This window comes from Chlorocebus sabaeus, chromosome 26 (genome assembly GCF_047675955.1).
Source record: "Chlorocebus sabaeus isolate Y175 chromosome 26, mChlSab1.0.hap1, whole genome shotgun sequence".
Taxonomy (NCBI): domain Eukaryota; kingdom Metazoa; phylum Chordata; class Mammalia; order Primates; family Cercopithecidae; genus Chlorocebus; species Chlorocebus sabaeus.
In genome coordinates, this window is record NC_132929.1 from 27,878,923 (window position 1) to 27,906,290 (window position 27,368).

The window sequence follows — 27,368 nt, forward strand, 5'->3', positions numbered from 1 at the left end:
CAACTCCCTTGAGGCACTGTCTCTCATTTGACAGCTATGGCAAAAGCTGCCTCTCCACCTGTGTGCAAGTCCAACAGCGTGGCGTGGCCCTGTCCCCTCCTCCCCAGGAGGCAGCAGCAGGGCCAGGAAGGCCAGGGCTCGGCTCTCCCCTTTGCATAGGGAATGGGGTTGAGCAGCTTTTTGCCAGGGTGTGGGGGAAGATCCCCCAATCCAGGTGGAACACTCCACGATGCCTTTCACGGGTCAATCTTCCCCCTTCTCCTGCTAAGAAACCAGGGTGGGTCTCAGGAGAGGGGCAAGGGCTGGGCACTGGGGCCAGCTGCTGAGAAAAGCCTGAGGGATAACAACCTCTGTGGAGCCCTCCATACCAGCTTCCACTCTGGTTACTCCCCAGCAGTTTCAGCATGAGCTGGGCCTGGGGTTTAGAGGAGGAGGACCAGGCAGAGACAATGAAAAAGAACCCAATTCCAGGATGGGATGAAGGGTAAGACCTCCCGGAGGAGGGCTGGGGAAAATCCAAGACCTTCTCACCCGAGAACGGAAAATGATTGGGGGGGGGGGGGGGGGGTTGATCGGAGACCTGGGTTCAGTCCACCTCTGGCCGCTGGGCTTGGGCAAGATGCAGGCCTAAGTGACTTGTCATCCCCTGTGATTTGAATGGGAAGGGACCCCGGGGCTCCACACCTCAGGGGCCTTTGGTGGGAAAAGCAGAAGCAGGAGCCTCACAACTGTGCTGGCTTTTCCCACCAGTGGAGCAACTGTGACCAAGTTATTGAGTCTTTCTAAGCCTTGGTTGTTGCAGCTCTAAAATGGGGATAGTTATGAGGTTGCTTAAGAATTAAGTGAGAAAGCCCAGGGAAGTCAAGCAGCCTCAGAGCTGGCACACAGTAAGCTCTTAACGCCAGTCATTACTAATTCAGCATCTCTTTAATGCACTTTAAATAAACGGCACCATAGCCCAGTAGAGTGTACTTAGCATCTATAGGGGCAAAAGCAGAGAATGTTATCTTTCTAATCATGTGAAATACAAAGGAACCAGAACAAAATAATCTAAAAACCACATGGCTCTCAACATGTAAAGGAGGAAAGACAGGCTCACTGAAGAGAATCTTACCCATAAATGTCCAAAACACCAATAAAAGTGTGCTGCTTGCCTGAAAACTGCAACGCTTGGTTAATTCTCTCCACAATGAAGTCGAACAGGTGAGCATAGATCTTTTTGGCCAGTGCATCCCTGGCGTTGACAGCCTGAGGCCTGGTCATGGGTTTTACCACCGTCTCAGAGCTTGTGATGATTTTGCGATTGCACAGCCACTGAGCAACTCTGCCACTCTCCAGGCCCAGGAGCTCACAGAACACCTTCAGGTGACTGTCATCCTCCTTCAAAAACAAGCACAAGCCCCGTCAGGTGGCCCAGTCATCCAAAGCCACACAATCCCACCCGGCCAAGGCCCCTGTGCCCACACTGAGGCCTGTGCAAGAGCTGAGTAGTAGCTGGCACAAGGATGCCCAGGCCTCAGGAGGTGGAGACAGACCTGGGAGTAGAGCAAGAGGGCTGCACCGGCACGGGTCCTGCAACCTGGCCCTTGGCAGACCACCCCTGCAGCAATGCCGGGGAGTCCAGGGCTGCATCCCACACTGATTTTTCATTTTAACCAAAGAATGTCAGCGGTGACTAAGGCCATGGAGGCCATCCTCCCTAGACCCCGCCCTGTTCCTGTGGATGTGGATGCAGCCCTCTCTCTTCCCTTTGTACCATCCTGGGCCACTTGTCAAGAGTGCGCACTCACCCTGCCCCACCTCGTGTGGCCAGGGGTTTGCCTGGATGATGGTCCAGGAGGTACCTGGGTGTTGTTGCCAGGCAGAAGCTGGTGGGGTTCCTGTGGCTGAGCTAGTGCCTCAGCTGACACGAGGCCTGGGGTGGGACTTTTCCTGAATGCACAAAGTGAAATCTTGCTTCTCCCCCAAGCCCGGGCATGAGAGCTGCCCCGCTGGTCAGCAGATGAAAAGAGGGAAGAGGTGCTCCCATTTCCGTTCAGCCAGTGTGGACAAAGGGCTCCTGTCCTTAGGTGAGGATGTGACTCCCAGCTCCTCTCTCAGTCAGGAGAACTCCCAAGGCAGGCTCCCCTGCGGGCACCATTCCAGCCCACCAGGAAACCCACGTGATTGCACTAAAAAGCCTCAGGACACAGTGGAGGAAGCCATGGAAACAGTCCTGCCCCTCCCTGCGCTCTACCCACACCCCTGCCGACCAGCATCACAGTAACACAGAGCTGGCTTTGACGTGCCTGACCTCATAAGGGAGGGGACTGGCAGAGGCATTTGGTTTCCTTCCTTCTAAGAAAGAATGAAACCTTCTGAGTCAAAAACAATTCAGCTGCAGGTGCTGCTATGGGAAAAAAATGCAAAGGGCAGCAGCTTTTCAGAAAGTCAGATGGCTTTGTCCAAATTTAATGTGTGCAACGTTTCAAGTTCCTGATACAAATGGGTGGAAATGGATCCCAAATCTAGGACCAATAATTACAGGACTGGGAATTTTCCACAGATATTCTTAGAACACAGAAAGGATTTTCTGCCAGTCAATGTTAATTCCTCCTCCAAAATGCTACCTTCACAACAAGCTTCACGGGAGAGGGCTCAGTGTGGTGGCATCTGTCGGGCAGAAATCACATTTTTAGTCTTTGGGGATTTAGGGAAAAAAGGGCAGAAGCCCAGCTTCTCCGAGGTAACTGAGCAAAAAAAAAGAGGGACCTGCCACTTCAGACACACCAGACTCTCCCCCAGGCCTCTCGTCACCTCTCTCCCTGCTTTCCCACTTGGGGAACTGGCTCACTCTGGGAGGTCTGGACACTGCGGGGGGATGGGAGGGGTGCTGAGGTGAAAGCTGGAGGAGGGGAAGGAGAATTACTTCCTGGTCATGGCAACAGGCCTAAAATGCCGAGCCCAGGAGTTCATGCTCCACTCAGCTCTGCTCTCTCCCCAAACTGTTGGTAGCAGACAGCCAAGAACCCACCAGGTATGCAAAATGATCAACTATTCCCATCAGTTATTTGAGGAACATGAAAATAGACATGGTTACGGACTGAATATTTGTGTCCCTCCAAAACTCAGATGTTGAAGTCCTAACCCCCAACTTGACAGTATTTGGAGATGGGGCCTTTGGGAGGTAATCAGGGTTGGCGAAAGTCGAGAGGGTGAGGCCTGCCATGATGGGATTAGTGTTCTCGTAAGAGGCGTCACAGCGTCTGCTCTCTCTCCACCATGAGGACGCAATGAGAAGGTGGCTGTCTAGGAGCCAGGAAGTCCTCACCAGAACTGAGCAGGCTGACACTCTGCTCTCAGACTTCCAGACTCTAGAACTGTGAGAAAACAAATGTCTATTGTTGAAGCCAGTCAGCCTGTGGCATTTTGATATGGCATTCTGAGTTGACTAGGACAGACATGTCACTGATAATGCAAAGCTTTAAAGGTAGGCAGATTCTGTGTTTCATAGAAACATTTTTTACTTGTGTTTGTTTTCTTCTCTACATGGACATTGATGAGACTAATTAAACACATACCCTTCCCCCAAGAATCACTACTCATAGTATGTGTCATAGAAGAAACACACATTAAATTAACTTGTGTCCATTAAAGAAATCTATCACAAAACTTACAACACATTCCCAGGAAGCCAGCACCACTGACGTCTGAGTCAAGCAGGTGTAAGGAGGTAGTGAGTGTCCTTCTGTTGAAAACTACCCAGCGTCCTTCAGGTCCTACGTGGTCTGCCATCCCCCTTCTCCCTCTGGTCTCATCCACACCCTCCCTGTCACTCACCCTCTGGATACATGGACCTTCCTGCTGTATCTCAAATGACATCTTCTGCCTGCGGGTTTCCGCACTTGCCGTTCTTCCCCCATCCACAGGTACAACCTGCTTCTTCATCCCCTTCAGGCCGCTGCCCACCACCGCCTTCTCAGAAAGGCTTTCTCTGACCACCCCACATGAAAGGCACAGCCCCTCCGCATGCCCCCTCTGCTTTACTTTCCTCTGTGCCAGCCGTCACCAGCTGCCAGAGATCATATTTGCTTGTTGTGTCTCCTCCCTACCCATGATCATAAGCTCTCTGAAGGGCTTCTTGCTTTGTTTTGTTCACTGCTGTTTCCCCAGATGCTATGACAGTCCGTGGCACTTAGTAGGTGCTTCATACAGACTTGCTGAATAGAAGAAAAACACACAGAAGACACATTTCCCCTCCTCTACTGTTGCAAGGGGAGGAGGCTTTACTCCTTGAAGGCAACCCCTGGAATCCCTTGCCGCCGGCTTCCTGCTAAACCAGTCTACCCAGGAGGCCGTCTATGCCTGCTGCTAAAAAGCAAAGGCAGGCCAGTTGCGAACCGGTTCCACTATGACCCTCAGACAAAGGAAAAGTAAAACAAATGAGCATCTCACACTAACTGAGGACCTCTCGTTGCCCACCGCGGTGATCTGCACGTTGCCCAGATGTAGGATGGCTGCCAGGATTTTAAAAACGTCCATCTGAAAATCCTCCTTGAAACCTGAAAACAAACATTTTCCCAGATTAGGAATACTGCATCTCTTCTCTGACTAGTAAGATGGGCACCTGGATTCATTCGAGACATGCAGGTCGCATCAGTGCCAAGCTCTGGGACAGGAACGTGAAGTGGACCCAGGGGCCTCTGGTGCACTATTCCTTCTAGTCGACCTCTGTAGACACACGCCATATGTGTCTATACACAGGTTTCCCCTGTGCCATGCCTGCTAGGAAGTTCAACACAAAAATTAATACCCGAGTAACTGTTTCACATCAGGTTCCTCAGAGAGTCGTCCTGCCTTGATTCTGAGCTTGATTTGGAACGTTTTTCACTTTTCTTTTTGCTCACAAGCTCTCTGAATCCGTGACTTATTTTCTAGGTGGGATTGCTGGAGGGATGCCGTTTGCCCCTCCAAATCGTCTGCTCTCTGCCCCAGGGGACTTGGCATAAACCAAGGCGATGGCCTTTCATGCCCTCTGGCCTTTGGTTGGGCTTGATTCATGGGGAGCCCCGGCAGGAGAACAGAGAGAGGAGCGGAGAAGGTTCTGAGTGTGTCCTCCCCAGCCGCTGTCCCTGTGAAGCTGCCTCCAGCTGGCTGCATGGCCCGAATGACAGGAGGTCACTACTCCTCTGGGGCTGACTTTACCCAACTCTCCTTCTAGGCTCCAGAAACCCAGAAACACTTGGATGCCCACATGGGAAAGAGCAGTGAACAGTTCTGCTGCTGCCCCCAGGTGCCCACTGCCCCTTGTATTAGTAGATCCCCTAGACTCCACTCACAACTTTGTAGTTGTAAATAATAAATAATCCCTCTTGTATCCTATTGTGAGCCTGCCCCATGTTTCCCATTGGGGCTTTGATTGCAGTAAGTAGAATATAAATTATAACTACACACCATATTCAGTCACCATGAGGGCATTAGCACATTTCCTGGAGCCAATAAGAAAGCAAACCAGCTGCTAGAAAGGACTGTGTGTTCAAACCCTGCAAATCACAGTGTAGACCTGCACACTGTGAGCCCGGTGATGCCAGGTCGGGATCCCCCCAGTGTGTGTTAATGACACTGTGGTGACCTGAGGAGCTGAGAGATGCGCTCGGGCTGGCAGGCAGGCTCATTCACACCAGGCAGGCTGCCCGGTCCACCCTGGAATGGACACCGGAATGGAAGCCAGTGACCCCTCATTTGAGGATACCTGGAGTTTTCATTAGCAGGTAGGTCGTGTTCTTTAACGATTTCAAAACCTACTTTTTTTTTTTTTTTTTAGACAAGGTCTCACTCTGTTGTCCAGCCTGGAGTGCAGTGGCGTGATCATGGCTCACTGCAGCCTTGACCTCCTAGGCTCAAGTAATCCTCCCACCTCCGCCTCCTGAGTAGCTGGGACTACAAATGTGTGCCACCACACCCAGCTAACTTTTTGTAGAGATGGGGTTTCGCCTTGTTGTCTAGGCTGGTCTTGAATGCCTGGGCTCAAGTGGTCCACCCTTCTTGGCCTCCCAAAGTGCTGGGATTATAGGCATGAGCCACTGCACCTGGCCCAGAGTCTCCTGTACTACAAAGATTAAATAAAATCAGTCTCAAAAGCTTTCAATCCAAGAACACAGGGAAGACTCCAGCTCCAGCTGAGTTCAGGCACTTGCTGCCTTTCCATCTGGAGGTAACTCCTCCATCTGAAGGACAGATGTGTCCAACAGAAACATATCCCTAGGCCTCCGCCACAGTAATGACAGGTAAGTGATCACGAGCAGCAACTCAAAATGCCAGGTGCAGAAGCCTCCATCGTGACACTCCTCCTTGCTTTCTGTGATCCATAACTAAATCCCTCAACTACTCCAGGCCTTCCAGAAACGCAAAAGGGAGATGACAACTCCAAAGCAGTAATATGAAAGAAAGAGTTCAAGACCTGTGTTAAGTAATCACCCTTAGTGAGCCTGTCACACAAAAGCAATGCCAGCCTGAATCAGATTTCCAGGGGGAGCTCACTGGTCAAGTTTCTAGAGCCTGAGGTCCTGGAGACAGCCTGATTCCAAGGTGTTCGTCCCATCAGAGAGCAAAGGGCATAGCAACACTCAAATGGCAGGGATCAGTGGATGAGTCACATGAGAAAGACACAGCAGAAGAGCAGAGGAGAGGGACTTTTCAATCAAAATGCATCCTCTCGCGCTTCTCCAGGGGTAATCTCAATGCCAGCTGAGGGACCTCAGCAGCAGAAGCGAGGGGAAGGCGAACGGAACACCGCCTCAGGCACTGTCCTCGGTATTTTCCATGCATCAGCTCCTCTCATGCTCACTGCAACCACAGGAAGGAATCCTAGTATTGTTCCCATCTCACAGAAGAGGAAACTAAGGCACAGAAAGGTTAGGGAACTCACCCGAGATCACACTGGGTAAGGCGTATCTAAGCAGTTTAACGCCAGTGCCCACCACAGTATGAGAAAAGACCCACAGCATTCATGAGCCATCTAGCTTCACCCTAGCGTGTCTAAACAGAGAAGTTCCTGATGACCTTGTGCAAGGTGAAGGAAAAGTTTGAGCAGGGTCGCTTGCTGAGGTATCCTCGTTTGAAGGCAGAGGTGCAGGCAACAGGTGCAGTGGCCCCAACCTCTTACCACCTGCCCACTTCACACAGCACAGCAGGCGGCCAACACCATTAACGCTGTGAGAGGACACAGTACTCCACCTCTCTACAGAACTCCAGAGGGCTTTGTCTAGAACGTCTAGGTCTGTGCACAGGCTAAGTGTCCAGGGCCAACCCCGCACATGCGGGGCCCTGAGGGTGAGCGCCTCTCTCGCCTTGTCCCAGTCTTGGCCCTGGGACTGAGGAATGTGATGTGGAAATCTGTAAACATAACCTAAGTTGTGTGATACACGGGGGCAAATGGCTGCAAACTGCTGATCTCCAAAAATTAGAAAAGGTTTCATGGAAGAAGAGACGGTTTTACTCAGAGTATGGTGAGGGTTTGGACAACTGGGAATGTAGAGAGCTAGAAGGCAGGGAGTAGCAGTTACCACGCACCAGCTGCGTGCTTGGCCTGGTGCTGGGGACTTTTACATACACTTCCTCGCCAGTTGTCATGAAAGGTAAGGTGTGCTGCCACTCACAGATCGAGACACCAAGTCTTGGCTGGGCACGGTGGCTCATGCCTGTAATCCCAGCACTCTGGGAGGCAGAGGCGGGTGGATCACCTGAGGTCAAGAGTTCAAGATCGGCCTGGGCAACATGGTGAAACCCCGTCTCTACTAAAAATACAAAAATTAGCTGGGGGCGGTGGCGTGTGCCTGTAATCCCAGCTGCTCAAGAGGCTGAGGCAGGAGAATTGCTTGAGCCCCAGAGGCAGAGGTTGCAGTGAGCTGAGATTGCACCATTGTACTCCAGCCTGGGCGACAGAGCGAGACTCCGTCTCAAAAAAAGACACCAAGTCTCAGAGTGGGTACCTTAGACTCATACCAACTAGGATTTGAATTCACGTTCATTTGATCCCAAAGCCTACTCAATTTGTCCTACATTATCTTGCTGTGAGGAGGGCATGATAGAGGTGAGAGACAGTAGAAGGATCAGGGAGATGACAGTGGGCAGGGCAGGGCATATCCTCCAGCCCAGCCAGAGTTTGGCCACCTGTCCCCTCCTCACGCACCGAGCCCGCTCTCCACGGAGTAGATTATACAGAGATTGAAATGACGACTATAATTATTTTCAGAAAATGTGAATCAGTGCCAAAAGTGTTTATCTTATTATTACAAAATGTTCAAATTGCCCTTCTCCTTGAAGCAGGTTTGAAGGAACAGAGTCTGATGGTGATTTTGCTTAGAAAACCATCTTGTTTTCACTTTCCATTATCCAGCTGTGATCGTCTTACCTATTCCTTCGATATATTTAACCTGAAATTCTTAGCCTTTTACATTCAGATACAGTCAACTAGGCCACAAGAATGAAAGCACTTAGAATGAATTGGTGGGAGATTTCAGCAAGAGAAATTTCAGCAAGACGTAGAAATGACTGGCTGGGCGCGGTGGCTCACACCTGTAATCCCAGCACTCTGGGAAGCCGAGGCAGATGGATCACGAGGTCAGGAGCTCGAGATCATCTTGGCCAACACGGTGAAACCCCGTCTCTACTAAAATACAAAAAATTACCCAGGCATGGTGGTGCGTTCCTGTTATCCCAGCTACTTGGGAAGCTAAGGCAGGGGAATTGCTTGAACCGGCGAGGCAGGGGTCGTGCCACTGCACTCCAGCCTGGCGACAGAGCAATATTCCGTCTCAAAAAAAAAAAGGAGAGAGAAAGAAAGAAATGGCCAACGGCCTCACTCTGATCAAAAGCTTTGACTGGCAGCTTCATGTGGATGTCTAGACTCATACAGAATGGGAGAGTGAATGCCTGTTTTTATAAACACCATCTGGTAGACAGCCTTTCTGAACATGAGCTCTGTGTGGGAAAAGTAAGACGAGAAGGACTGGGAGCAACTGGCTGTGCTGTAAGAGTCGTGCCTGCTCCACCTGTGCCGGCATCCGAGCAACAGAAGACGGGGTTTTCTGTACAAAATGAGATGCTTGAAGACCCTGGAGTGCAAAAGCCAGTTCTACTCTGAATCCGCCGCCTAACCTTGGGTAAATCACTTCCCATCTCTGTGCCTTAGTTTCCCGCTTATAAAATGGGAGAAACAGCAGCACTGACTTCCTAGGGTGGTTGTAGGGATTGAATGCGTTCACACAGGGGTATGAAGTGCTTAGGATGGTGCCCAGCACATTGTAAGCTCCAGATAAGTACTGTCATTACTGTCATCATCAGGAGACCTATGAAGGCCACAGAGGGCCAACGCTCCACTTCTGAACCGAATCGGACCTTGGCTTCACCAGTCATCCTTGTATTCAGCCTAGAAGAGCTTACAGCAGTCACACGGCTTGCAGCCCATGCCTCTGACAGTGAGCCAGGAAGGCTGAGGAAAAAAAAGGGTTAATTTCTAGCTCTTTTAAGGGAAAAGCAGTCTTGACCACTTAGTCTCCAAATACGTTCTGATGGTTTGTCCTAAAATTAGAATTGATTAGGAGCCTTCAGAACACACATATGCTGGGAATCCCCTTTTAATTTTTTTTTGAGACGGGGTCTTGCTCTGTTGCCAGGCTGGAGTGCAGTGGTGTGATGTCGGCTCAATGCAACCCTCCGCCTCCTGAGTTCCAGGGATTCCTCTGCCTCAGCCTCCTGAGTAGCTGGGACTACAGATGCCCACCACCATGCCCGGCTAATTTTTTGTATTTTTAGTAGAGACTGGTTTCACCATGTTGGCTAGAATAGTCTTGATCTCCTGACCTTGTGATCCACCCGCCTCGGCCTCCCAAAGTGTTAGGATTACAGGCGTGAGCCACCATGCCTGGCCTTAATTTTTTTTTTAAGAGAAAATGGCTACATCCTTGGATGGGATATTTGCTCTTACCCAGTAGCGTGAAGGTCTTTTGAGTCTCTACCATTTCAGCTCGATCATTCACACCCTCAATGACAGTATTGCCTCCCATTCTCGTATAATTAAATTCTTCGGCACTCCCTGAAATCAAAAAGTAAGATTTGTTATGTCTGTAACACAGAAATTTGGACATACACATGTATCAGAAGAAGGGAAGTTCATACTTAATGAGCTGTGTCATGCCCTTTACACAGTTTATTCCGTTTATTCCTTAGAACTCTGCATTACAGCCAGGTGTGGAGGCTCATGCCTGTAATCCCAATACTTTGGGAGCCTGAAGCAGGGGCTTGCTTGAACCCAGGAGTTCAAGACCAGTCTGGGCAAAAGGGCAAAACCCTAACTCTACAAAAAATTAGCTGGGCATGGTGGCACATGCCTATGATCCCAACTATTCAGGAGGCTGACGTGGGAGAATCATTTGAGCCCAGGAGTTCGAGGCTGCAGTGAACCGTGCTGGTACCACTGCACCCCAGCCTCGGTGACCCTGTCTCAAAAAAACAAAAACAAAACAACAAAAAAAGAATTCTACATTACAGACGCAGAAGCTAAGACTCAGAAAAGTGAAGTAACTTTCTCAAGTTCCCATAGCTGATGGCACGCAAGAATTTAAATGCAGGCCTAACTCTAAAGCTCATGGTTTTTGTTCCTGCACCCAACATTGTTATATAGCTTTACTGAGGTTTACTGAATGTACAATAAACTGCATGTTTAACACGTACAATTCGGTAAACTTTTGACATGCATATACTCCTACAAAACCATTAGAACAATCAGGATGACTACACACACACACACAAACACACACACACACACACACACACATACATACATACACCTAATGTTTAAATAGTAGAGGATCTTTCAGAAAGCCCTTCTGCAAGTTCGCTATTCATATTCTGTTTGGTGGACAAGGCCAAGGATATTACCTTCATGTGACATCTGCAGAAACTTAGATTCTAAAAGCACAAGCAGCTTCTCCAAAATTAGAGAGTGTGTAAGTTCAACTCCAACATACTAGACGTTATCTCCGACAATTCTCATCTACCAGCATAGCACAAATGGCTAAGGCAGGAGAGCCATGACAGCACAGGGCTCGGAGCCTTTTGTATTGAAGGACAAACAGCCCTATGCTTTAGCCATCTCTGGAATATAATCAATTATGACTACAAATAATGAATGACCTTGAGCCATCAAATTATGATAGAGGAGGTTTGTTTTAAAAATGGGTTAACATGTCATACATGTTAGAAAAACAACTATCTATGCATGTTCAAATAAAATGGAAGGTTTGGTGACGCCATATGTTCCAGCTGTCAGGAGGTCTTAATCAGGTGGTTCTAGCTGGAGGAGCACAAACACCCAATGAGCTATTTTTTTTTTTTTTTTTTTTTTTTTGAGATGGAGTCTTACTCTGTTGCCTAGGCTGGAGTGCAGTGGTGTGATCTCGGCTCACTGCAACCTCCCTCTTCCGGGTTCAAGCAATTCTTCTGCCTCAGCCTCCCACGTAGCTGGGGCTACAGGCGCGTGCCACCACACCTGGCTAATTTTTGTATTTTTAGTAGAGACAGGATTTTGCCACATTGGCCAGGCTGGTCTTGAACTCCTGACCTCAGGTGATCCGCCCGCCTTGGCGTCCCAAAGTGCTGGGATTACAAGTATGAGCCACCACGCCAGTCCCAATGAGCTTTAAAAATAACCTCAGGCTTAAGAGTGCCCTCTCTCTCTAAACTCATCCCCCCAGCCCTAATCCAGCCCCTTAATTAGATGCACCAATTCTGTCCTTGAAACCAAAGAATCTTATATATTTGGGCAAATACTTAAAAAAAAAAAAAAGACATATTAGTACAAGAAGAAAGTTAACCTAGAATTTAAGCCCCCATATAAAAGAGAGACCCTTCCACACACGATCCATCACATACCCAATTTAAGATGTTTAAATTCCGACTGCTGTGCAGATGCACAAAGCTGATAGAAAATGTGGTAATTTCGTTCATTTTCCGACTGTAAGATAAAGAAATGTCCTCAAAATTACACCAAATCCTCACAAGCAAAAATGCCAGGTTTTTAACTAGAGGGTCCTAGATGTCTAATCTGGATGGATAATTATCTGTCTGGGATGTGATCTGGCCAGTTTACAAGAGGCCCTTCCTCTCAACTGAGAACTAGGTGGCCTGAGATGGCCTTCCAAGTAACGAGCAACCCAGAGAAAGTGTTATTAAATGAAAACGTCCTATGGAATGGGAATGGCATAACTCATCCTAGTGAAATTTTTAGAAACTTCCTCCAATACAAGGTTTACTGTTGCTCTCCTCCTGGGCCAAAACAATGAGAATTTTCTCCATTTTACTGGCAGAAAAGCCTTTCTCTTAAAACCCCCTCGATAGCTCTGATCCCATTTCCTTTCTGATAGGAAAGCCAGTCTGTCAGCTTTGTCTATTTCAAACAGTTTTTGTACTCTAGAAAGAGATACTTGCTTTTTAAACTATAAGGATTTTGTAAATCCCCCAAATTAAAAAGTCATAACCTTTTCCTACAGTCATACAACTCACCTGATATTACACCTATTCACCACCAAGTTTTAATAAACAGAAAAAAGAATCCAAACTGCAAATGAAAGATAAGAAAACCCCAGTCTTCAATTCACAGCATAGCGTAGCTTGCCTGAGTATATATAATAAGTATATAAATGTAAATAATGTTCCAAAAGCTAGGGAAAAGGAAATTTAATACTTACTTGAAAGACAACTCTGGATTTCTCCAGGAGGTAAGTTCTCATGTTGGCTCCTATAATTTGATTTTGTTTATCAAAACTGATTTCTGTGTATTTCCCAAACCGACTACTATTGTCATTGCGGGTGGTCTTGGCATTTCCGACAGCCTAAAAAAACATAACTCTTTTGAAATAACAACATTAAAAGATTTTTGCCTCAACGTTATTGCAGGAGTTTTTGGTCAAATGCGATTCCGTACCCGAGGGGAAGGTCTGATTGGCAGAGGGAGGTCTGGGGAAAGAAAACAACCCCAGGCTGGTAGGGAACATGACCAATCCCGAGCCTGCTACTCAAACCTCTCCTCGGTCCCACTGGCAGACACGGGGGAGGACCAGAAAGAGCACAGGTTCTGATGTTTCAGGGCCCTGGGTTCTATCTTTGCTATCTGTGTAATGTCTTACAAGTTAGTTCACTGGCTAGGTGCGGTGGCTCATGCCTGTAATCCCAGCACTTCAGGAGGCTGAGGCGAGAAATTCACTTGAGGGCCAGAAGTCTAAGACCAGACAAGGCAACACAGTGAGACTCCCGTCTCTACAAAACACAAAAAAATTAGCCAGGCATGGTGGCATGTGCCTGTAGTCCTAGCTACTCAGAAAGCTGAGGTGGGAGCATTGCTGGAGCCCAGGAGCTGGAGGCTGTAGTGAGCTATGATTGCACCACCGCACTCCAGCCTGGGTAACTCAGCGAGACCCTGTCTCAAAAACAAACAAACAAAAAAGGTAGTTCATCTTTCCAGGTCTTAATCTCTCTATCTGTAATATGAGAATAATAAGCAACTCACCGTTATGGACTGAATGTTTGTATCCTCCCAAAATCCTCATGCTGGAATCCTAACCCTGTGTGTCGGTATGGTAAGGTGGGCCTTTGGGAAGTAATGATGTCACGAGGATAGAGCCCCTGGGAGTGGGATTTTAATGCCTACATACCAGGGATCCCAGAGACCTCTCTTGCTCTCTTTCTACCATGTAAGGGTACCGTGAGAAGACAGCAGGCAGGCACCCAGAAGAGAGGCCTCGCCAGAACCTGACCCCTGCTAGCACCCTGATCTTGGACTTCCAGCCTCCAGAACTGTGAAAAATAAATTTCTGTAGTTTATAAGCCACCTGGTCGATGACACTAAAGTATATTATACTAAAGTATCTTACACTTATTATTATAACAGCAGCCCAGACTGACCAGAACACTTACAGAATTGGAAGGATTAAATGAGAGAATATGAGGTGCCTCAACTCACTCAGGCCCCAAATGCCTATGATGCTCAATTAAAAGTTCACATCTTTCATCCAACCTTTATTCCAATCCTTACTCCTTACTGCTTCCCTACTGAAGCTTTCCACTTAACCAAAAGACTGCTCCTTCTCATCCCTCCCACTCTCTGGGCAGGATTTTTGCTTTTTACTTCTGTTCTTCAATTTCATCTCTCCTCTGCCCCTCCCCACCCTCTCTTGAGCACCCTCTTTCTAGATGGACCCTGCCCAGGTCATCATGCTGCCTGTAAACATGTATTTACTGAGCACCTACTATGTGCCATGCGCTCGGTAAACAAAGGTGAACCAAATAGATATAGTCCTGCCTTCAGAGTGTACAGTCTAGTGGGGGAGACAAACCCTAAATATTTACACAAAATTATCCACTGGGCATTTAACTTGGCACTGGCTCTTGATAACTTTTATTTTGAGACGGGGTCCCACTCTGTCATCCAGGCTGGAGTGCCAGTGGTGCAATCTTGGCTCACTGCAACCTCCACCTCCTGACTCAAGCAATCTACCTACCTCAGCCTCTTGAGTAGCTGGGACTACAGACATGTGCCACCATACCTGGCTAATTTTTTGTATTTTTGGTAGAGATGGGGTTTCATCATGTTGCCCAGGCTGATCTGGAACTTCTGAGTTCAAGAAATTCACCCACCTCAGCCTCCCAAAGTGCAGGATTATAGATGTGAGCCACTGCACCCAGCCTTGATAACTTTTCTATTGGTATCTTGGATTGTAATTTATGTTTCTAAGAAGCTTATGCCTCTGAACTATGAGCTTTGCAGTGTTTCTTAGTACCCCCTCCTCACTTATGTTTCTATTTAATTTTAAAATATTCTTACGTTAGGTTAGAAGAATCTTAACTTGGAGATTGGGTCTTATTCCTTTCCATCACTTCCCACATTAGCTACACAGTGGCTTCAACAGAGTAGATGGTCTGATAAATATTCACTGAGGATTTTGATTTGAGAAAACAGGGAGAAGAGGTCTACGAGTCTAATGTTCTTAATTATTTGCTTTGCTTCCAAATAAATTCAAATCAATCCTCTTCCCATTTTGCAGGGCAGCTGGAGTTGGCTTGCGGGGACCTCCTCTGTCCCTTTTGGGTGCCCCTTCTTCCTTGAGGGCTATCTCCTCACCCCTGGGCACTGTCACAGTTGGTCTTGCCCACTCTCTGTCCCAGTCAGCAGTGTGCTGATGAACTGGCTCTTGGGGAGGGCAGGAGGAAGAGTCTTTACATGTAGCCTTTGCCAAGGCAGAAGGTATAAATTCTTCTCCCATGACTGATATCAAACTACCAAAGGTTTATCAATCAGCTTGCAAAACTCCTGAATATTTTAACAATCAGCTCATGAAAGCTGACGCCAGCTGGCTGGAGAACACCAGTGATTTCAGTGCACCAGTGATGTTTGGTTTTCCCCTGGGATATAAATGTAAACAGAGGACTTCTGGAATCTGACGGTAGATTTCCAGCCCAGGAGGTAGAGCAGGAGAGAGCCTTGAAAGCAGCAATTCTGTCCCCATCTCCTTCAAATCCCACCAGCAAACAGGCTTCCTGGGTCTTTCCTGCCCTCACTTCTTTAGTCTTTAAAGGGTGGAACTTGAATTAGCCAGGAGAGCACAGAACCCAACCAACCCCCATTTCCATCATCAACACACGGCTGCCTTCCGCAGCGGTACGCACCTCGGTGATGGGATTGGACGCCAGGACCTTGTCCTCCATGTGAGCGTTGCTGCCCGATTTGCTGACGGTGGCGAAGTACCTCATGGCATAGCGAGCTGACACTGTCTTTCCAGCACCCGACTCTCCACTTACAATTATGGACTGGTTTCTGTTGTTTCTAAAGCAAATAAAAGAGTTTTCAAATGTTAGTTTCTTCCCATTAAAGAGGCGATGTGCGCTAATTAAGACAAATGCGGACAAGACAAAAGAGGGAAACCGTTTTGTCACTCTACTATTTTAAAATCTCAATCAAGGCTGGGCGTGGTGGCTCACGCCTGTAATCCCAGCACTTTGGGAGGCTGAGGCAGGCGGATCACGAGGTCAGGAGATCGAGACCATCCTAGCTAACACAGTGAAACCCCGTCTCTACTAAAAACACAAAAAATTAGCGGGGCGCGGTGGTGGGCGCCTGTAGTCCCAGCTACTCGGGAGGCTGAGGCAGGAGAATGGCGTGAACCCGGGGGGCGGAGCTTGCAGTGAGCCGAGATTGTGCCACTGCACTCCAGCCTGGGTGACAGAGCGAGACTGTGTCTCAAAAAAAAAAAAAAAAAAAAAAAAAAAAACCCTCAATCAATTTCCTTCTAGATTTTTTTTTCTATCTTTCATCCAACCTTTTATTCCAATCCTTACTCCTTACTGCTTCCCTACTCAACCTTTCCACTCAACCAAAAAACTGCTCCTTCCCATCCCTCCCAGTCTCTGGGCAGGATTTTTGCTTTTAAACTTTGTTCTTGAATTTCATCTCTCCTCTGCCCTCCCCACCTTCTCCTGAGCACCCTCTTTCTAGATGGACCCTGTGCAGGTCATCATGCTACTTGTCAACGTGTATTTATTGAGTACCCCAAAATTACTGAGGGGCCCGAAGACCAACCCCAGGTTCAGTGTCCCAGTAAGAGAACTCACAGGACTCAGCATACAGTCATCCTCACAGCTAAGACTGACTGCACCAAGAGGATACAGAGCAAAAGCAGCAAGGGGAAAAGGCATGCAGGGCAAAGTCCAGTGGAACCTGGGTGCAAATTTCCAGGGGTCCTCTCCCAGTCAGGTCACACAGGGCACGCTCAATTCCTCCAGCAAGGAATTTGACAGCACATGTGAAATGCTGGCTGCGAGGGAAGCTCATTAGAGATGCAGTGCCCACCTTCTGCCTGGCACATGCCAACATTCCAGACTCCCAGAAGGAAAGCAGGTATTCAGCATAAAGCACATTGTTTACACAAACAGCTTGAGTTTAGGTAAAATGAGCCATTTTATCAACCAAGAAATGTCAGGAACCGTCATGAAATCAGAGGCCAGCCACGGGCCACCTTGCAAGCAGGCCTCTAAAGATAGCAGCCTCAGGCCTTATGTCAACTCCTTTCTGCACATCCCACTTAAATATAAAAACATTTCAAGGACATTATTTTGAGAGCAATTATTCAAAAGATGCTTGGGAACATATGCGCTCTGTAAGCCAACATGTTCTGTTATATAATTTAGAGATTTTTAAAAATGCACTAAACTTTTCATGTCATAAGATCGTGACGGTGGAAGCTTCTAACGCGGCTCTGTGGATGCGGCACCGCTCACATGCCAGGTGCTGAGTGAATACAGATTCTCATTTAAGCTTCACGAAAGTCCTACGACACAGATCTGTCTCTTACAGAGGAGTAAAATGGTGACCGTGGGTGGAGTGACTTGACCCAGAGCACAGAGCCACAGCCTCCCATGTGAATGCTGGAGAAGACTTTGGGTACAGAGCCCTGGTCCAATATTTTCATTTCAGAGACAAGATGAAGACTCCGAGAAGGTGAATGACATGCTCAGTGTCCCTCAGGGCATAGAACAGGGCTTCAGTAATCCCAGTCCTGTTCTACATCCCTGAGGGACACTCCCTGTCTAGCATCAAATAAGGCCAACATGCGCCTGCTTTAGGCTCCATTCTGTTACTGCAGTTACACAGACCGCCAAGGAGACACTGGCTCTTCAGGGCTGAAGTGAGCACAGCCCTACAGTGCCCAAGAGCTCATCCCACTGATACCCAGACCCTAATCACCATAATACCTGGGAGACCTGCAGGGAGCCAGGGAAAAATCTCAGAACCGTGGGGGTTTTCGGGTTAGAAGGAATCTTGGTGCAGCAGAAGCTACTAATTCTCTATCCAGTATTCACTCGCATTCTCCTCTTCCTTCTTAGGGACTAGGCCCCAGTGGCCAGGCAGTGCCCCGCTGTGCATATGAAAGACTGCACATCCCAGCCTCCCTGTGTGAGTGAGGTCCTGGCCGATGAGCTGTGAGCAGAAGCGCTTTGTGGGGTTTCCGGAGAATCTCCCTAACCTGGAGGGCTGTACCCTTCCCCTCATATGCCTTGTCACCTAGAATATGGAAGACAGAGCTGAGCACTAGCTTGTCCCTGAGGATGCCTGCCCCACCCCAGGGACAGGGAGCTGCACAGCACTGGTCTCTGATGACTGTGAAGAAGCTCGGTCTATCCCCAGACTGCCCATTAGACGGCTCTGCAGGAAAGCAGCACGTGTTCTACCTCATGGAAGCTACCACCTGCCCTCTCATTATAAGCAGCAGAACCAGGAATGGGTGCCCTCTGAGAGTCCAGCTCACGGACGAAGACATAAAGCAGAGGGAGCTCAGGAGCTGCAGCTGGGGTTATGCAGTAAAGACTTAGGTAAAGAGTCAGCAGGTCCAGGTCCTGTGCCTCGGATTTCCCATCTGTGAAAAGTGCGCAATAAAGTCAGTCGACTTCACAGGAGTGCTGTAAGACTCAAGGGAGACCACTGTATGTGAAAGTTCTTTTGCAAACTGTAAAGGCAGCTACAAAGATAGCGTGGTGTTTTTATTCTCCATACTTTACAGATGAAGACACTGAAGCCAAAAGTGAGAGTTATGGGAAAAATAAACTAGAGTTTAAAAATCTGAGCACAAATCCCAGATCTGCCTTTTACTTGCTGCCTAACCTCGGTTGGTTATTCCCTGAAGCTGTTTACCGCCCAGACATCTGCATCGTGGGCTATTCTGAGGCCATCCCAGATGACATATGGGAATGTGTGTGTGGTGCCTCATTCGCAGGAGGCTTTCCATACATGTGCACTAGTGAAACAAGAACTCCACGGGGTCCTACAAACACCTAGCAGTGAACTCAGGATACAACTCCAAGTCTCCTGCACCTAAAACCTCCTGCAGCTAAATCCCCTGTCATCAGATTCTGCTTCCCTGAATGGGTTTAAAAAAAACTTAAACATCTCACAGCAGAGATTAAATCAACACTCCTCCAACCAAACACACTGCAAGAAAAGGATCTGCTATTCCCAAACTGGTAGGACTGACTTGACTACCTTGAAGGAACAAAACCCAGGAAACTCAGTCTTGACAGGTCAGGTACATGGAACAGTCGTTTGCTATTCATTCCAGGTAGTCGGCTCGACAAAGCACCATCTCTGGCCTATCTCTTTTAATGAGCCCAACCTCGGTATCTCCCCTCCACTGTGATGGTCTGGCAAATGCAGGGAGCATTGGCAGAGCAAGGGGAAGTCCAGCTTGGCAGGAAGCTACCTGGCCATCTGCTTGTATGCCTCTTCTGCCACGGCAAATATGTGTGGGTCCATATCGCCCATGTTCTGCCCGCTGTAGGCGTGGATGATGGCATCACCGTATATTGGCAACTGCTTGTAAGGATTCATGGCCACCAAAATGATTCCTGGGGAAAGATGTTAGATGCAGTTAAAAGATTCTTACTGCCACCTGCCTCTCCAGTGTGTTTTTTTATGAAACCCCAGCTCTGTCACTTATTAAACCTTCTGTGTGACTTTGGGCAAGTCACTTCACGCGCTGAATTAATTCCCTGTCAGTCACCTACACCCTCCGGCTGGTCTGACGGTTGGATGACAGGACAGGTGGAAATGCTCCCAAACGGAAACATTTTTGCAGTTCACAATGTAAGTAATATCATTGCCCAAAATAAGTAATAAATGTATCAAATCCGATGAGAAACCCAAACACAAGCTTTGTTACATCTCTTTTTCTCGGTAGTCCAGTCTTAGTTCTTGTTGAAGACTCTCCCCACCTAGATACTTCTTTGTACAACAAACTCTGGGTGCTCAGTATAAACATAAAACAACCAGGAGGCTACAGACAGCAAGCTTCCATTCCAGTGCCATTCCTTACTTCCTAGAATTGCTCTCCTTACCACTGTAGGTGTAAATGAGTTTGGATTCTGCAAAGCGGATCCTGAGGTTGTGGAGCACCGCGGGCTCATGGAGATAGCTGAGAGCCGTGAGGTCATTCTCGCCCACGAGGATGTCAGGATTCCGAAGTGGAGGCAGAGATTCTGGATTGACGGAATAATCCAGCTCCTATGGACAAAGATAAAAGTAAAGCTCTGGAAATAGAAGAGTTTTGGCGTTCTGTTGAAGCACTGTTTTTATTTCCAGAGTCATCACTGACACTAAAAAGCAAATGTATGTATAGCAACAAGAAAATCTTCACAGCTGACTCCTGGAATAATGAAAAGTAGGAGCAGGGGACTAGGGCACTGGCTATGTGCACTGGGGCAAGTCACTCGCCCTCTCCGGGCCTCATTTCTCTCATCTGCGAAGAGGAGCTAGACCAGACCACGGGTCCTTAGAGCTACAGAGGCCTCAATGAGGGGTGCTGGGGAAGCTACATGGGCAGAGATCCAGGTGCCCCATTCCTGAATCTCCCACAGGGGCTCTACCTGTATGTGGTTTCAATGTTGAGGTCATGCAAGTTTTTGTTTGAAAACAAGATGCTGTAGCTAAAATGACACAATGGCCTAAGGTCCCTTTAACTCTAAGGTTGTTGAGTCTCTGCTCAAAGTTGACACACTTGGTGGTGACAAATACCTAAAGGAGTCCGTGCAGGTGGTGGTCTCTCCGTGACAGGCCCCTGGTGCAGGTGTCTCCTGTCTGCAGTCGCCCACATGCCCGAGGGCTCGCGGCTCCCCCAGCAGGGCTGTCTATTTCTATCACTCTCAGCCCTGGGCCAGGGAATCTTCCCAGACTTGCTCCTCTTCTGCTAGATTTAACCTAGTATTCCTAAAGCGGCTGCCTCAGCAGAACGAAGGTGAGGCGAGCAGGTCCCGTGGCATCTGTGCCACAGACGACTGGGCCTTTCCAATGTCAGAGTATTCTAATTCCTACACTCCCATTTCACCGCTGGGGGACGTGAAGCCCAACTAAAGCAACTTGAGCAGGTTACCCAGCATGCTTGTTTCTCTTCTACCTTCTCAGGCCACCGCCGCCTTCCTGGTATTCAGTCAGTATCTCTGGATTCCTTCTGATCTCTGGTCCTGGGCCAGCTCCACAAGGTGGCCCAGTTGCCCCTTAGCAAGTGCCACTGTGCAGACCCCATGCCAAGCACTCAGCATGGATTGTTTCATTTAATCCTCAAAACTGCCTTCCAGGGAGGACGTGACTACCCCAACCAAGAAAGTCAACGAGACAGGTTCAGAAAGTAGGAATTTGTTGTCCAAGGTCACACAGTGAATCTGGGTCTCACTCTGAAGCCTGTGCTCTCTCACTAGCACAGTGCTTCCTTGTCGATGGCAGGGGTTTCGCTGGCTGATTGGTCTGTTCTGCATAAAGCGAGCAGCTCAGGGCAATCCACAACTGGACACAGATCCTCAGGCCAGCTCCTGCTCCCCCGTTACCAATGCAAGTGTATGGTGACCTAACCCCGACCAGAATATTCTCAACCTAAACACTTTTGAAAATAAAATCAGGAACAATGTTTCGAATACCTACTGACTTTCCTTGTCTCTGTTTTTCTATTGTAAATCCACAACCCCCACTTCTGGTTTGGCCTCTGTATGTGTTATGTGTGAAAGCAACAGGGAGGCAGAAAGGACAGTCTTTTGGAGGAGGGGAGAAAATGTAATGAACATTATGTTGACAGGTGGAGGCAGAGGTGACATTTTCCTACAGCACACAGGCCTTTTCTCTTACAGTATTGACAAAGGGTTGAGTTAAAGAGTGGTCTGGCTGTCCGCCATCCTACTCGCCTCTGCAGCCGGGTCAAGGCCGGGAATGTAGCCACCTGAAGCCCTGCAGACATTACCAAAGCAGCAAACTGACACTGCAGCTGCTGCCTTGAGATTTTCCTCCCCAGACAAAGCCACCTGATCCCTAATTGGAGCCCAGACTGTGCACAGGAGACACTCAACAAAAGCTGCGAGAGCTCCTGCTGGGCAGGGAAGCCCCAGGGAGCAAGAGGCTCTTCCCAGAGCTCCTGCCTTTCTTTACACATGCACACAGGATTGTCTCATCGCACTTCAGCAACCCTGGGATGGTGCAGTCATTACCTCCTTCGTACATATGGGGAAACTGGGGGCTTGCTGCCAAAGACTTAACAAGTGGCCATGCCAGGATCTGAAGCCAGATCATCTGATTCTAGAGGGTATGTCTTTAACTGCTATGTTCATCTGCCTTCCCAGGATCTCAGGAAATGTCTCCCAAATCCAGGACAGTCTGATTAGAAGTAGTGTGCCCTGTCCCTGCAGAACCCATTCACATGCTTTGTCAATTAATCCTCACATGATGTTCCCCAGACCCAGCTCTGGGATCTAGATGGAGCACAAATCCCCTGCCCAGGTCTCTATCCAGATACTTGATTCTAAACCCATCCAGTCACCCTAGCTACAAATCCAGTGGAATGTCACTACAGCAATGGTGGGCAAGGACGACTCATGAGGGACACTTAGAGCACATGCAGTCTTCAGAAGCTGCGTCATCAGAAGGCACATGCAGCCTTGCAGGGAAGCTCCTCACTAGCTCATCCCACCACGGGAGCAACTGCTGAAGTTCATCCTCACCTCCCCCTCACCACACCAGCACCAACAGAGGCACCTTATAATGTCACACAAAGACAACATCCCTGTCTTCTTGTTCCTGCCACACTCCCTCCCTTACACATTTCTGTACATCCGTGGACCGGCTCCCTCCAATCTCCTCCCACTCCTCCCTCTCCCTGCCTATTTTCTATCTCCCTCTTCTCATTTTCCTCCCCTTCGCATCTTGATGTTTTTCTTTACCAGTGTATGCCTTGGGCTCAAACGACTTCTCTCCAAGTTTTTCATCTTTGCCCAATCTCTGGGCTGAGACTCAGGAAGCCAAAATAGAGAATCACTTTTCAGCAGTCTCCCAGTAATGCTGGGTGCCTGGAAATGCAGTGCCGTGGCACAGACCTGGCTCCTGCAGCTGGGCCCTCTTCACAGAGAGAGGCCCGGTGGATGCAGGGCAGCATAGGGGAAGGAGGGAAGGAGTACAGACACATCAGTGAGTCCTGGTGCCAGGGTGCCATTTGGGATGGTGCTGGTGCCCACTCATGCGCCCTCCCTTGGGTGCCTCCCACGGGGTCCACGTGTCCCCATCCTCACACATACCCCAGCTACCACGTTACACATTGACGCAGCCGCAAACAGCATGGACTCTCACCGTTCCATCCTCCAGCAGGAGTCGCAGGACCTTGTCACCAACTCTGTAGTCCGTGGCTATTTCAGCAGACTTCCAAACTTCTTCAGGATCGGGAATCCAGACCCTGTTGTACTGACCAACAGGATGAGAAAAGCTGAATTTCAGAACTTTCAAAAGCATGGATCAATGCATGGTTAGATGCAGGAAGGTTTCTTTCTGTCCACTAGGTCAGCTCCTTTATGAGGAATACGTCTACCTAATTTTGCTTATGAGGTGATCTTTCATGCATTTGCAACGCACTGGGCCTGGCTGCCTCAGTTTACAGGCAATGGAAATCCCAAAGCCTTCTAGATAAACCTTGAATGCTGAAAACCTGGACGTGGGAAAGAAATCTGCGAGTACCTTAATGGAAACATCTCATGGCTGTCTACAGGGTTAGAGGAGAGGGATTTCTTTTACCACTGATTGACTATGGAACTCTGGGCCAGACACTTAACAGTGCCTCATTTTTCTCATCCACAAAATCACCACAACAATATCTATTTCACAAGTTCCCTGGGAGGTTAAATTAGACTTCGTACTTGAAAGAACTTTGTAAAATGCTATGAAAGTATTGTTACAGCAATGCCATCACAATCTTATCACACCGGTGGGCTACCAAGGACTCCCACAGTGGGAAATGCAGAAGTCCAGACACAGCCACCCAGCTCAATTCCCAGCAGGCAATGGGTACGCCTGGCTCAGTGCCGATGTGCAAGTCTTTGGGTAGAACCATGTTGCTGTGGGCTGAACTGTGTGTCCCCCAAATTCATATGTTGAAGCCCTAACCCGCAATTGACTACATCCGGAGATAGGGTCTTCAGAAGGTAATTAAGGTTCAATGACATCATGAGGGTAAGGCACTGACCCAACAGGATTTTCTTTTCTTGAGATGGATTTTCACTCTTATTGCCCAGGCTGTAGTGCAGTGGCATGAACCTGGCTCACTGCAACCTCTGCCTCCTGGGTTCAAGTGATTCTCCTGCCTCGGCCTCCTGAGCAGCTGGGATTACAGGCGCCCACCACCACGCTGGCTAATTTTGTTTTTTTAGTAGAGACGGGGGTCTCACCATGTTGGTCAGGCTGGTCTCGAACTTCTGATCTCAAGTGATCCACCTGCCTCAGCCTCCCAAAGTGCTGGGATTACAGGCATGAGCCACCACGCCCAGTAGGATTTTAAAATTAGTGTCCTTATATAAGACACCTGAGAGTTTGATGTATTTTTCTACAATATGCATCTATTACTTTTATAATCAGAACAATAAATATTAATCTTTAAAGGCAAATATCAAAATATAAGCCCCCCCTCAAAGAATGGTACATTAAATTCTGTGATATGGGACATAATAACTTCATTTATAATGGACAAAAATTGGAAACAGATTAAATGTCCATTAATGAGAATTTTTAAAAATGCCTGCAGTATACCCATACAATGAAATACAACTTACTCATAAAAAGGAATGAACTACTGCTGCAAGCAAAAGCATGGGTGAGTCACCAAAGCACGCTGAGTTAAAGAAGTCTTACACAAATGAGTACCTCCTATGTGAGTCCCTTCAAATTGAGAGGTGATTAACAGGCTAGCAGCCCTCGCTCTCGGCGCCCCCTCGGCCTCAGAGTCCACCCTGGCGGAGCTTGAGGAGCCCTTCAGCCCACCACAGCACGGTGGGAGCCCCCCTCTGGGCTAGTCCAGGCCGAAGCCGGCTCCCTCTGCTTGTAGGGCGGTGCGGAGGGAGAGGCACAGGCGAGAACCGCGGCTGCGCGCGGTGCTCGCGGGCCAGCGCCAGGTCCGGGAGGGCGTGGGCTCGGCAGACCCAGCACTCCGAGCGGTCAGCCGCAGGCCCGGGACAGTGAGCGGCTTAGCACCCGGGCCAGCAGCTGCAGAGGGTGCCTTGGGTCCCCCAGCAGTGCCGGCCCGCCAGCGCTGCGCTTGAATGCTCGCAGGGCCTCAGCTCCCTCCCTGCCGGGCAGAGCTCCGGATCTGCAGCCCGCCATGCCTGACCCTCCCCTCCTCCGCCCCTCCCCGAAGAGCGCCGCCCCCTGCGCCGCGGCTCCGGGTCCCATCAACAGCCCAAGGGCTGAGGAGTGCGGGCGCAGGGAGCGCGACTGTCAGGCAGCTCCGCCTGCAGCCCTGGTGCGGGATCCACTAGGTGAAGCCAGCTGGGCTCCTGGGTCTAGTGGGGACCTGGAGAACCTTTAGGTCTAACTAATGCATTGTAAATACACCAGTCAGCACTCTGTGTCTAGCTCAGGGATTGTAAATGCACCAATCAGCACGCTGTCAAAAATGGACCAATCAGCTCTCTGTAAAATGAACCAATCAGCAGGATGTGGGTTGGGTCAGGTAACCGAATAAAAGCAGGCTGCTGGGGCCAGTAGTGGCAACCTGCTTGGGTCCCCATCCATGCTGTGGAGGTTTTGTTCTTTTGCTCTTTGCAATAGGTCTTGCTGCTGCTCACCCTTTGGGGCTGCACTACCTTTATGAGCTGTAACACTCATAGCAAAGGTCTGCAGCTTCACTCCTGAAGCCAGCAAGACCACGAACCCACCAGGAGGAACAAACAACTCCAGACGCACTGCCTTTAAGAGCTGTAACACTCACTGCTAAGGTTTGCTGCTTCGCTCCTGAAGCCAGAGAGACCACTAACCCACCAGAAGGAAAAAACTCTAAAGACATCCGAACATCAGAAGGAACAAACTCCAGACACACCATCTTTAAGAACCGTAACACTCACTGTGAGGGTCTGCGGCTTCATTCTTGAAGTCAGTGAGGCCAAGAACCCACCGATTGTGGACACAAAATCAGGTTCTGGAACAGCTAAAACTAATGCGTGCTGGGAAACAATTTACAGCAGTAGTTGCCTCTGAGGGTGGGTGGGGCCAGGGAGTGACTCCAAAGGTGTGTGAGGGGGTCTTCTGGGAGCGATGGTAACAATCTGTATCTTGATGGGGCTTGGGTTACATAGGGGCTAAGCACTTTTCAAACCTAAGACAATGCAGACTTAAGATTGGTGCATCTCATTGTGTGTAAATTTTACACACAAAAAATATGGAACTCTAGTTAATACGCATACTGAAATATTTAGAAGGTGTGTTGATATATGACTTAAAGATGCTTCAAAAAAGTGAGATGAATTGCAGGTCAGATAGAAGAACAGAAAGATGGATAGACATGGGATACAATGAATATGGTAGACTGTCCACACCAGAATCCAGGTGGTAAAACAGGTGCTCACTATAATTTCTTTTTTTTTTAAGAGACAGGATCTAGTTTTGTGGCCCAGGCTGGAGTGCAGTGACATGATCACAGCTCACTGGAGCCTTGAACCCCTGGGTTCAAGTGATCCTCCTGTCTTAGCCTCCCGAAGTGCTAAGATTACAGGTATAAACCATCGTGCCTGACCTGTAAAGTTATTTCAACATTGCATTATGCTTAAGATGTTAATATAAAAATGCCGGAGGAAATAAAGAATAAGAATAAAACAGCCTGGGCACGGTGGCTCACATCTGTAGTCCCAGCACTTTGGGAGGCCAAGGTGGGTGGGTCACGTGAGGTCAGGAGTTGAGGACCAGCTTGGCCAAAATGGTTAAACCCCATCTCTACAAAAAATACAAAAATCAGCTGGGTGTGGTGGTGCGCACCTGTAATCCCAACTACTCAGGAGGCTGAGGCAGGAGAATCGCTTGAACCTAGGAGGTGGAGGTTGCAGTGAGCTGAGATCGCACCACTGCCCTCCAGTCTGGGAGGCAAGAGTGAAACTCCATCTCAAAAGAAAAAAAAAAAGTTCACAGTACAAGTACTAGACTAGGACAATGTTGGATGAGGAACACATCTGTTAATATAAATCGCCTTGCTTACTCAATAAAAAAGTCACTGGATGGATATCAATCGTGACTACCCCTAAATCATTTGAATTGCTTTAATCCTTAACAGCTAGCAAAAAGCAGGAGCTTACAGAAATGTGACATGGATGTGTAAGTTTTGAGAGAGCGAGAATGGAAGAGCACTTTGGGAGGCCGAGGCGGGCGGATCACCTGAGATCGGGAGATCGAGACTAGCCTCACCAATATGGAGAAACCCCGTCTCTACTAAAAATACAAAAAAATTTAGCCAGGTGTGGTGGCAGTCTCAGATCACCTGAGATCGGGAGATCGAGACTAG

At 48.6% G+C, this 27,368-nt stretch overlaps 1 protein-coding gene across 3 annotated transcripts in view; it reads right to left on the bottom strand.

The window, feature by feature from the left end:
- The window catches only part of MYO5C (myosin VC), a 103,767-nt gene that overhangs the window by 68,606 nt on the left and 7,793 nt on the right, over nucleotides 1–27,368 (bottom strand). For all 3 annotated transcript variants that reach the window (XM_038009992.2, XM_008016575.3, XM_008016577.3), the window contains exons 2-10: nucleotides 23,186–23,296; nucleotides 19,921–20,086; nucleotides 19,287–19,431; nucleotides 15,703–15,859; nucleotides 12,729–12,872; nucleotides 11,914–11,995; nucleotides 9,968–10,075; nucleotides 4,435–4,541; nucleotides 1,115–1,380 (exon numbers count right to left, since the gene is read on the bottom strand). In XM_038009992.2, the coding sequence (XP_037865920.2) occupies nucleotides 1,115–1,380; nucleotides 4,435–4,541; nucleotides 9,968–10,075; nucleotides 11,914–11,995; nucleotides 12,729–12,872; nucleotides 15,703–15,859; nucleotides 19,287–19,431; nucleotides 19,921–20,086; nucleotides 23,186–23,296 (1,286 nt within the window). The remainder of the gene's footprint in view (nucleotides 1–1,114; nucleotides 1,381–4,434; nucleotides 4,542–9,967; nucleotides 10,076–11,913; nucleotides 11,996–12,728; nucleotides 12,873–15,702; nucleotides 15,860–19,286; nucleotides 19,432–19,920; nucleotides 20,087–23,185; nucleotides 23,297–27,368) is intronic.